We start from the raw sequence: 11,516 nt of genomic DNA, 5'->3' as shown, positions 1-11,516 counted from the left end.
CAATGTCCATTGACAAAAGAATAAACCAATAGTGGTACATCTGTACAAGAGGATACTATCCCGCAAGGAAAAAGAACAAATTACCCTGACACGCAATGAATCTCAGAAACGGGTTTAGCACAGGAAGCCAGACATAGACGAGTATACGGAGTATGCTTCTATTTATTTGAAATTCTAGGGTGCCTGGGTGGCTCAGTTGGTTAAGCGACTGCCTTCGGCTCAGGTCATGATCCTGGAGTCCCTGGATCGAGTCCCGCATCGGGCTCCCTGCTCGGCGGGGAGTCTGCTTCTCCCTCTGACCCTCCCCCCTCTCATGTGCTCTCTCTCATTCTCTCTCTCTCAAATAAATAAATAAAATCTTTAAAAAAAAAAAAAAAAAGAAATTCTAAAGCAGGCAAAAATTAAGCTTTAGCAACAGAAAAGCTGATCAGTGTTTGCCTGGGACCTGGTCTAGGGGGTGGAGGATTGACTAGAAAAGAATAAGAAGGAACTTTGTGGGGGAGATGGAAATATTTCATGTCTTGATTGTGCTGCTGGTGGTGACTCTAGAGGTGGACACATCGGTCAAAACTCACGGAACCACACACTTAAAATGGGTGCATCTTTTTTTTAAAATATTTTATTTATTTATTTGAGAGAGAGAGTGAGCAAGAGAGAGCAAAAACTGGGAGGAGAGGCTGAGAGAGAGGGAGAAGCAGGCTCCCCGCTGAGCAGGGGGCCTGACTCGGGGCCTGATCCCAGGATCCTGGGATCATGACCTGGGCTAAAGGCAGACGCTCAACCGACTGAGCCACCCAGGTGCCCCAAAATGCGTGCATCTTCTATGTAATATCTAGATGAAGTTGATCACAATACAAAATTTTAAAAAGATATCTGACTAAATGTTAGAATGTAATCAGTGTTTATATGGCAAAAGGTAACGAAGCAATAGAACCTGCTCTGTAGCCCATAATCCTTAAGGGGAGGACTGAGAAGAGGGTGGTGTTGGAGTGCAGACTTGGGCTCCACAGTCCTGGCTCTCTCTTAGCCTCTGGGCCTTTGGCAAGTCACTTCACCTCTGTGGAGACTCAGTTTCCTCATCTGTAAAATAAAGGTAATAACAAAACCAGAATAGTAGGGTGACAACTTCAATAAAAGCTCATTTCTTGGGGCGCCTGGGTGGCTCAGTCGTTAAGCGTCTGCCTTTGGCTCAGGTCATGGTCCCAGGGTCCTGGGATTGAGCCCTGCATCGGGCTCCCAGCTCGGCAGGAAGCCTGCTTCTCCCTCTCCAACTCCCCCTGCTTGTGTTCCTGCTCTCACTGTGTCTCTCTCTCTCTCTGTCAAATAAATAAATAAAATCTTAAAAAAACAAAACAAAACTCATTTCTTTCCGTGTTCCCTATCTGGGTCACAGAAGACAAAATTCTGAACCTTACCTTACCTGACAAATCTGTAGTGTTCATTCTCAAGCAGGCCCATGACTTCATCCGAAAAAATTGCCCTGACCCAGAGAGAAGATAATTACAATAATAGAGCACCCATGGGGCGCCTGGGTGGCTCAGTCGTTGGGCGTCTGCCTTCGGCTCAGGTCACAATCCCAGAGTCCTGGGATCGAGCCCCGCATCGGGCTCCCTCCTCGGCGGGGAGCCTGCTTCTCCCTCTCCCACTCCCCCTGCTTGTGTTCCCTCTCTTGCTGTCTCTGTCAAATAAAATCTTAAAAAAAAAAAAAATAATAATAATAGAGCACCCTTGCAGAGCACTCTCTATGGGCACTATGCTAAGCATCCTCCATAATTCATTTAATTCCCACAACATTCTCTGAGACAGGTACTATTCTAACCCTATTTAACAGACAAGGAGACTGAGAGGACAACAGCTAGTAAGTAACACAACCTGGATACTAATCCAGGTGCTGTGGCCCAGAGCCCATGCTCTTGAACAACAGGCAAATTTGTCTCTTGTCAACGAAATTGTAATGTGAGATAAAAGAGGGGAAAGGAATTTGATTTGGAAATACTAGCTTTATATGAATTTAAATGTGAACAAAACCCAGTACCTTTCATATTAGTACTTTCACAAAATAGCTAATGATGATTTCAGGTTGGTCTGGAAAATCCTGCTCTGTTTCTAGTCCAGTTGCTGTGGTCTTCCTTTCTTTTTTTTTTTTTTTTAAGATTTTATTTATTTATTTGACAGAGAGAGACACAGCAAGAGAGGGAACACAAGCAGGGGGAGTGGGAGAGAGAGAAGCAGGCTTCCCGCGGAGCAGGGAGCCTGATGTGGGGCTCGATCCCAGGACCCTGGGATCATGACCTGAGCCGAAGGCAGACACCCAACGACTGAGCCACCCAGGCGCCCCTGCTGTGGTCTTTCTAAAGAGCACACTCCAATGCTAACAGGAGTAAAACAGAGATCTAGTTGGGGTGACCAGCCCTCCATATTTTATTATTTTTTTAAAAGATTTTATTTATTTATTCTTTCTCCCCTGGGCTTGATTCCTGCTGCTTCTTCAGGCTGTTTCCAAGCCCTCCCGCCACCCTTTTTTAGATTTTATTTATTAGACAGAGAGAGAGAGTATGAGTTGGGGGGGGGCTGGTAGGGGCAGAGGGAGAGGGAGAAGCAGACTCCCCACTGAGCAGGGAGCCCAATGCAGGGCTCCATCCAGGACCCTTGGATCATGACCTGAGCCAAAGGCAGACGCAACCAACTGAGCCACGCAGGAGCCCTGTTTCCAAGCCCTTTTTGCTTGGTCTACACTCATTCCAAATCCAAACAGACTGATGAAGTTCAACAGGGACACACCAGTATGACCACACCAGTGGTTAAAATACCCACTTCCCTGAGTGTGCCCCACCCTGTCACTCCTGCCCAGGATCCAGCCACTAAGGGGTTAATGTCAGGCATAACTCAGTCTTCTAAAAAGCTGCTACAGCACAGGGACTAGGAATTTTCTGAGCCTATACCAGTTGCTAAAGAATTTAGATATCCTTATTTACAAGTTTGTAAAATGCTAGTTTATATAAACAATGCCAAGAAGAGAATTTGGAGCAATATGATTATTCATTGAATGTTTGTTTATTGGGTTCTCTTTTTGCAAAGTTGCTGATGTTCATCATTATCATCACATCATCAAAGAATAATACATGCTCTAGGGTTAACCACAGTGCTGTGAATGGACCTCAGTGGTATCAGGCCCCAGCTTCTGTTCAAGAAGAAACTTTGGGCAGTGGAGCCAGTCTTTGGGGGAGAAGCAACTAAGGATTTGGCTGGACCTCGGGCCCAGCCATTTAGACAAGTGCTGTGGCCTCAGGGAAGGATTGTGGGCTGCCCACCAGGATTTTTATTAAGATTTTTTTTTTTAAAGATTTTATTTATTTATTTGTCAGAGAGAGAGAGTGTGCATGAGCAGGGGGAGCGGCAGGCAGAGGGAGAAGCAGGCTTCCCGCTGAGCAGGGACCCTGATGCGGGACTCGATCCCAGGACCCTGGGATCATGACCTGAGCAGAAGGCAGACGCTTAACCGACTGGGCCACCCAGGTGCCCCTGATTCCATGTTTTAATATACATCCTTCATCTAGGACTCTCTTTTATTCTAACTGTACACTTTTTTATTTTTTATTAAAGATTTTATTTATTCATTTGAGACACAGAGATACAGAGAGAGAGAGAGCATGAGCAGGGGGGAGAGGCAGAGGGAGAGGGAGAAGCAGGCTCCCCACTGAGCCAGGAGCCCAATGTGGGGCTTGATCCCAGGACCCCGGGATCACGACCTGAGCTGAAGGCTGATGCTTAACTATCTGAGCCACCCAGGTGCCCCTGTACACTTTTTTTTTTAATACTTGGGCTCAAACTGTTTATATAATTCTGTATCACTTAATATTATCTTTTAGCATTTCCCCATGTCACTGAAAATTCTCTTAAGGATCATTTGCAGGGCTGGAGGTGTACTCTAACTGGAGGATGTGGGATGCCGGGTAGAGACTCAGACACTATCCAGTGGATAACAGGGATTCATTATAGGCTTTGAGTGAGAGAGTGACAGAATAAATTTTCTGACTTAGGAAGCTTGGGTGCACCAGAAATGTACAAAGCAAAGATGGGAGGCAGGTACGAGGTGATTATTGTGGCAAAGGGTGCCAAAAGGAAGAGGGGAGTCCAGTACTTCAAAGAAAGGATTGAGGGGACGCCTGGGTAGTTCAGTCTGTTAAGGGACTGCCTTCGGCTCAGGTCATGATCTCAGGGTCCTGGGATGGAGCCCCACGTTGAGCTCCCTGCTCAGTGGCGAGTCTGCTTGTCCCTCTCCCTCTGCCTCTGCCCAGCACTCTGCTTGTGCTCTCTCTGTGTCTCTCTCTCAAATAAATGAATAAAATCTTTAAAAAACAAAAAAAGAAAGAAAGAGAAAGGATTGAGGACTAAAGAAGGAGAGGAAGGAGTCCAAGTGTTTGGAGACTATTTAGTTCCAACTCCTTCCAATTCATTAGCTTGAGAGAATCATGCTGCCATTGTCAGAAATAAGGAAGTTAAGAGGGGAGTCCTTGTTTTTTAAAAAGATTTTTTAAAAGATTTTATTTATTTATTTGAGAGAGAGAGAAAGAGGAAGCATGGGCCTGAGGGAGGGGCAGAAAGAGAAGGAGAAGCAGACTCCCCACTGAGCAGGGAATCCAATATGATATGGGGCTCGATCCCAGGATCCCGAGATCATGACCTGAGCCAAAGGCAGACGCTTAACCAACTGAGTCACTCAGGTGCCCCGTTTTTTTTTTATTTTTATTTTTTAGTAATCTCTACACCCCACTTGGGGCTTGAACTCAAGGCCCTGAGATCAAGAGTCCTGCACTCTTCCAACTGAGCCAGCCAGATGCCCCAAGTGGGGAGTCCTTTTAGATGAACTTTTTAGGTTTCAACGCCTGTAGGCCTTTAAAAAATACTGGCCAATGGGTGCCTGGGTGGCTGAGTTGGTTGAGTGACTGCCTTCAGCTCAGGTCATGATCCTGGAGTCCCGGGATCGAGTCCCACATCGGGCTCCCCCCTCAGCAGGGAGTTCTCCCTCTGACCCTCTTCCCTCTCGTGGTCTCTATCTCTCATTCTCTCTCTCAAATAAATAAATAAAATCTTAAAAAAAAAAATACTGGCCAGGGCTTGAGGGCAAGGTCTTGGGGGGGGCGGGGCGGGCAGCAGCAGTTGGGATTAGCTAGATGTAGAGGAGGTGGAGAGAAAGACAGGGAGAAGTGGAGGCTAAGGCAGAGTTAGGGGGAGGATGCAGGGCAGGGCGGAAGCCCGAGCCTTGGGACATGGAGGACATGGGACATGGATGGGGTTGGGCTGGAGGGTTGGCTAGCAGGATCCTGTCCTGGGGTTGGGGGTGGGACACCATGAGGCCAGCTCAGCCCAGGCCGCTGAGTTTGCCACCAACTCCCTCCCAGGATGCCAGCACACCAAGTAGAGAAACCAGTTAAAAACCAATTAACTCTGCAGTCTATTTATTGTACCAGCCGTAATGGCGGTAGCATGTTGGTAAACAAGTGGTGCTTATCCCGGCTTTACTGAGGTATGGCTGACAAAGAAATGAAGTGTTAAATGTACAATTCTTTCTCAGGGCTCCTTCTGAGCAGCAGGCCCCACTGACTTGGAGGCCTTGGAGCGGGGTATACCCGGGAACTGGAGCAAGACTGCTCGAGGCGCGTTTCTCTCACAAAGAGCCTGCACGCTGACCTTGCTAAGTACATGCTACCCCACAAGCAGTGTTTTTTTGTTAATACCCTTTCCAGCAGTAGGAAAATCACGATGGTGGGGTAGGGATAGACTGGTTTGGTTTATTCTCCTTGAGGTTTTGCCGTAGGTATCCCAACGTATGCAGTAATTTTATTTTATTTATTTATTTATTTATTTTTAAGATTTTATTTATTTATTTGACAGAAACAGCGAGAGCAGGAACACAAGCAGAGGGAGTGGGAGAGGGAGAAGCCGGCTTCCCCCCAAGGAGGGAGCCCAATGTGGGACTCGATCCCAGGACCCTGGGATCATGACCTGAGCCGAAGGCAGACGCTCAACGACTGAGCCACCCAGGTGCCCTGCAGTAATTTTAAATAAGATAAGGGAACAACAGAAATGCCTGAGAACTTGACCACACCTGAGGTGAAGTGTCTACCACTTACTAGCCTCTTTAAAACTGGGAAAGTTCCCTAGCTCCTCTGGGCCCCAGTATGCTCACCCTCTCCCCCGCCTTCTCACTTGGCTTCCTATAAGACAGGGAAACTAAAGCACTTTGATAAGTCTAAGTCCCATATACCTGTGTCGGACATTTTGGAAACAAAAGGTTATTACTGCCATGATTCAATGTCAGGGCCATGTTTTAGTTTTTTGGGTGTTTTCTCTTCTTTCTTTCTTTTTTTAAAAAAATAAAATAAACTATTTTAGAACAGTTTACATTTACAGGAGAAGTTGAGAAGATAATTTCCACATACCTCCAACCCAGGTTCCCCTGTGATGAACATCTTACATTACATGGTTATATTTGTCATGATTAATGAACCAGCATTGATATATTATTATTAACTAAATTCATATTTTATTCAGAATTCCTCAGTTTTCCCCTAATGTCCTCTTTCAGCTCCAGAATCCCATCCAGCACACCATGTTACTGACATTCAGTTGCCATTCTCCTCAGGCTCCTCTTGACTCTTGGCAGTTTTTCAGACTTTCCTTGTTCCTGATGACCTTGACAGTTTTGAGGAGTACTGGGCAGGCAATTCATAGAATGTCTCTCCGATGGAACTTTTCTGACGTTTTTCTCCTGATTAGACTGGGGTTCTAGTAGGGAAGACCATAGAGGAAAAATGCCATTCTCATTACATCATATCAAGGGTACATACTATCAACTTGACTTATTGATGCTGATCTTCATCTTGATCACCTGATTGAAGGAGTGTTTGTCAGGATTCTCCACTGTGAAGTTACTCTTTCTCCCCCCACCTTTTTCATACTGTCCTCCTTGGAAGGAAGTCACTATGCACAGTCCACCCTGAAGGAGTTGGGGGTTATGCTCCTCCTCGAGGTTCTACATACATTATTTGGAATTTTCCGGAGATTTGCCTATGATTGCCTATTTATTTATGTACTCAATCATTTATTTATATCAGAATAGACTCGTGGATATTTATGTTATACTTTGGGTTATAATCCAATACTTCCTAATTTTGTTGCTCAACTTGTTCCAGATTTCTCCTTTGGAAACTCTTTCAGTTAGCTGGCTCTGTGTCCGTTTGATGTACCTCATTCTTCCCTTTGTTTTGTTTAGGACTTCCTTACTTTCTGTACCACAGAATGCTCCAGGCTCATTTTGTATATTTCCTGCCCCAGTCCTCGAATCAAACATTTCTCTAAGGAGAATGTTAGGGCCAAGTTTTAATCTTTGCAAATGTGTGTCTGGCTGGAAGTTAGGATAGATGATCTGTCAGGTGGGCAGGAGTAAGACTCAACCCACCATTAGTAGGGGACTTTCCCAGCAGTAGCAGCTACAATTGCAAGTCCTTAGCTGAGAAACAGGTGACTCACCAGCTCCCAGGGTTGTCTCCACCCTCCCCTTCTTGCTGGCATGACTGTCCCTAAACCAGCTCAGACAGAGGGACCTAGGTCGGAAAGTGTCCCCACCCATGGGGCCTGTCGCAGGCCAAGTCAGGGCTTTTCCCCATGCCAGCAGACACCTCCCCCCATTTGTGTATTATTTATATATACCCTTCATACCTGCAGAAAGGATTAAACAAGATTACCCTCAAATTTATAGCTACAATAAAACTGTTATTAAAACTTGGGTAAAAGGACAAGAGTTCTGTGAGGAAGAGCCTCTACGTGTGTGTGTGTCTAGTAATTTTGTCCCAGACACCTGGTTCCCTGAATCACAGATTGCTAGCACCAGAAGGGCTTTCAGAAATAAACGGGCTTCACCTGTCCTTTTATAATGCTAAGACGGATCAAGTAATTTCTCAGGAGTCACAAAGCTAATGAGCTGAAGAACTAGGAATACTAGGACAGGTCTCTTGATGTACAGGTCTTTTCAAATCCCCATTCTTGCCTCCCTTTCCAGGAGAGCAAAAAGAACAGCTTTTGGACCTCCTGTGGGAGACAATGGCAAGACAACATTTTGGGGCCTCTTCCATTTGCTAAATGAATAAACTTATGTGGATATGTCTGAGAAGTCTTTGGGGCTATAATCTGGGATTATTAGTACCCCCAGATACTTGGATGTAGGGAATGTAGGATGTAGACATTGGGATATAGAAGTGGATATTGGAGAGGATCCTACCATTTCCCACAGTCAAGATTTTAACAGTTAAATCAGCAACTTTCTAGGTGTTGTCCTCAATTTTTGACAAGGAAAGAAGGAAGGAAAAACAAGGAAAAATAAAAATCAGGGATCCTGAGACTTTTTCCAAGAGATTTAGAGATTTGGATTTAATGGATTTTTATACTACCAATTGTTTAAGAAATAGGATTATCTCTTTTCTTTAATATTCACTGCCTCCTCCCCTCCCAACACTCTTCCTGCAACAACTCAAGAATGTGTTTTCAACCATCTTTGTACAGGCTGAGATGAAAGACTGGCTTGGAATTCAGAGAAAGGATCCTGGGCCTGGTGTCACTTGATGTGGCTGCAAAAAAAGACGAAATTAGCTCTCTTGGGTGACCTTCCTAGAGCTACCTGGCATATCTTGTCTCAGTCTGTAAACTCCTTCTGGGGCAAGGGCAATGGGTGGCCCAGAACAGCATCAGCAAATAGGTAATTACTACGTGCTTTTGATGATGATGATGAAGATAATATTTGGGGTTTTAGAAAATACTCAAATGGAGAATTGTCCTTGGTGATCCTCTCCAGCTAGACTCTCCAGCACCCCAAATTCCTTTAGCGGAGTATAGTGAAGGTGTTTAAGGTCTGCCTCCAGGCCTCATCTAGAGGAAGCTCTTCCCTGGGAGTACAGTAAATTCCTGCTTGATGTGTACATGCTTGAGTTTATTTTCTGTCTCTTTATGATCTATATATTTTTTTAAGATTTTTTTTTTTTGGAAGTAATCTCTAAGTAACCCAACATGGGGCTTGAACTTACATCCCTGAGATCAAGAGTTGAAGGCTCTAGGGACTGAGGCAGCCAGGTGCCCCCATGATCTATATATTTTTTAAAAATCATTCTTTAATTAAGAACATTATTATCCAGACTTTCATACTCGTGCAAACATATACCTAGTTTTTTATTTTGAACAAAGGTTTAATTTGAACAGGCTGTATTATGTGTGTTGCAACTTGCTTCTTCCTCCTAACAATAAATCCTGGATAGCTTTCTCCGCCAAGATACCTAAATCTGCCTCATTTTGGCGATTCTTTGTCCTTGTACCTGCATGATTCTCTGAGCGCCAGTTTTCCTTTGGTCTCTCTTCCTCCCGGCGTTTGTGATTGCCTGGCCTCATGGGGTGCACTGCGGAGGGAGGCGCGGCCGGAGGCCCAGCGGGTGGGCGGGGTCCGAGGCCGCTCGGGACATGCAGATGAGGTGGGCGTGGCCCCCACTTATACCCGGGGTTAGCGGCGGGCTGGCGCGCCGGGCCTTGGCAGACTTGAGAGGCAGCCTGCGAAACCTGCTTCCCGGAGCACAGCGGAGCCTGGTCCCGGGCTGCCCCCGGAGCGGGCCATGCCCCCGCGGGAGCTGAGCGAGGCCGAGTCGTCCCCGCTCCGGGCCCCGACCCCTCCGCCGCGGCGGGGCAGCGCGCCCCCGGAGCTGGGCATCAAGTGCGTGCTGGTGGGCGACGGCGCCGTGGGCAAGAGCAGCCTCATCGTCAGCTACACCTGCAATGGGTACCCCGCGCGCTACCGGCCCACAGCGCTGGACACCTTCTCCGGTACGTTCAACTGCCCCGGCGGCCGCGTGGCTGGGGGTGGGGCTGTGCACCCGTCGGCTGGGGCTGGCGCGGGGACGGGAGGGCAAGGGAGCCCCCCGGGGAGGGTGGCGGGAGCAGGCCCCGAGGTGGCGCTGGTGAGGTCCGGTGGGGCCCACGACACTCTTCCTAACTCGCTGTCCCCCCACGCCCTGACCCTGCAGTGCAAGTCCTGGTGGATGGAGCGCCGGTGCGCATTGAGCTCTGGGACACAGCGGGACAGGTGAGAAACTGGGGGCGGCCTCTAATGGTCTGGGAGAAGGTGGGCTGGAGGCTGGGAGGACCCTAGATGGATAAGGAATGGAGAAGGTCTTGGGCCCGTCCGAGTCTCAGGTCTGCAACCGCAGGTGACAATCAGATTCCCATTACTTGTGGCAGGGAATAACCCTACTAATGATCAGGCCTTCTCATCCTAGGAAGATTTTGACCGCCTTCGCTCCCTCTGCTACCCGGATACCGATGTCTTCCTGGCTTGCTTCAGCGTGGTGCAGCCCAGCTCTTTCCAGAACATTACAGAGAAATGGCTGCCTGAGATCCGCACTCACAACCCGCAGGCACCCGTGCTGCTGGTGGGTACCCAGGCCGACCTGAGGGACGATGTCAATGTACTGATTCAGCTGGACCAGGGGGGCCGGGAGGGCCCCGTGCCCCAACCCCAGGCTCAGGGTCTAGCCGAGAAAATCCGAGCCTCCTGCTACCTCGAGTGCTCCGCCTTGACGCAGAAGAACTTGAAAGAGGTGTTTGACTCGGCTATTCTCAGTGCAATTGAACACAAAGCCCGGCTGGAGAAGAAACTGAATGCCAAAGGTGTGCGTACCCTTTCCCGCTGTCGCTGGAAGAAGTTCTTTTGCTTTGTTTGAACAGCCATGGCAGCTAGGGAGCAGTAGGCCTAAGACCACAGACTTCTGGAAACTGGAGCCTTTGAGGGGGACACTGGCAGGGCCAGTCCGCCCCATGGGACTCAGTTCCCATCTGAACACTGTGAGGACACAGGCCTCTGACTGCCCACTCTCATATGCGAGGGGCTCTGATTTGGATCTCTGGTCAAGGCTCACAGAGAAGTCCCAGCACTTGGATTTTCGTGGGGTGGTCCTAACAGTGCCAGCCACCTCCAAGTAGTTAGGGATCCAATTCCCAGTTTCTTATCATGAGCCCTCAGGTCAGCCTGGCTGAATTAGGACCCCTTGTGGTGGTCCCCACCTTGGCACAGGGCGGGGGAGGAAGAGCCAGGCATTTTGGAGGGCAGGAGGGTGTCCAGCCCTGATTTGGAGAGAAGTTCGGGATGGACTGGATAAGACAGAGGTCAAGGAGAGACTGAGAGGGAGCAGAAAGTGAGGCCTTGGAGCCTTGGGACAGGAGGCAGGCTGGTGAGGAGGCAGGTCAGAAGGCTAGGTTTGGAAGGAGGAAGAGCAAGGAGAGCAGGAAAGTGGCGCAGCTGAGGAGCAAGGCTGACACCGGGGCTGCCCTCTGCCCCCAGGGCCCGGGAGGGCAGGGCTGGTCCCTGGGAAGAACTGGGGCTCAGGGCTCCCTAGGCACTGCCCAAACTAGCTGGGCCAGGAGCAGGGCAGGAAGCGAGAGGCAAGGCCCACCCGGAGGAGGGGGAGGAGGGGGAGGAG

At 48.3% G+C, this 11,516-nt stretch overlaps 1 protein-coding gene across 1 annotated transcript; it reads left to right on the top strand.

The window, feature by feature from the left end:
- The first annotated feature begins 9,644 nt into the window (after positions 1-9,644).
- On the top strand, positions 9,645-10,917 carry RHOV (ras homolog family member V). The gene is made up of 3 exons (XM_032417907.1): positions 9,645-9,864; positions 10,065-10,123; positions 10,317-10,917. The coding sequence occupies exons 1-3, from the start codon at positions 9,657-9,659 to the stop codon at positions 10,758-10,760; spliced, it is 711 nt and encodes a 236-aa protein (XP_032273798.1). The 5' UTR covers positions 9,645-9,656; the 3' UTR covers positions 10,761-10,917.
- The last annotated feature ends 599 nt before the right edge of the window (positions 10,918-11,516 follow it).

This window comes from Phoca vitulina, unplaced genomic scaffold (assembly GCF_004348235.1).
Source record: "Phoca vitulina isolate PV1807 unplaced genomic scaffold, GSC_HSeal_1.0 scaffold20, whole genome shotgun sequence".
NCBI lineage: Eukaryota > Metazoa > Chordata > Mammalia > Carnivora > Phocidae > Phoca > Phoca vitulina.
Note: the sequence above shows the minus strand (reverse complement) of the source record. Positions and strands in the feature narration are given on the sequence as shown.

Coding starts and splice junctions, on each gene's coding strand:
- RHOV (XM_032417907.1), top strand. CDS start 9,657: ATGCCCCCGCGGGAGCTGAGCGAGGCCGAGTCGTCCCCGCTCCGGGCC. Junction 9,865..10,064: donor AGCGCTGGACACCTTCTCCG/GTACGTTCAACT, acceptor CTGACCCTGCAG/TGCAAGTCCTGGTGGATGGA. Junction 10,124..10,316: donor TCTGGGACACAGCGGGACAG/GTGAGAAACTGG, acceptor TTCTCATCCTAG/GAAGATTTTGACCGCCTTCG.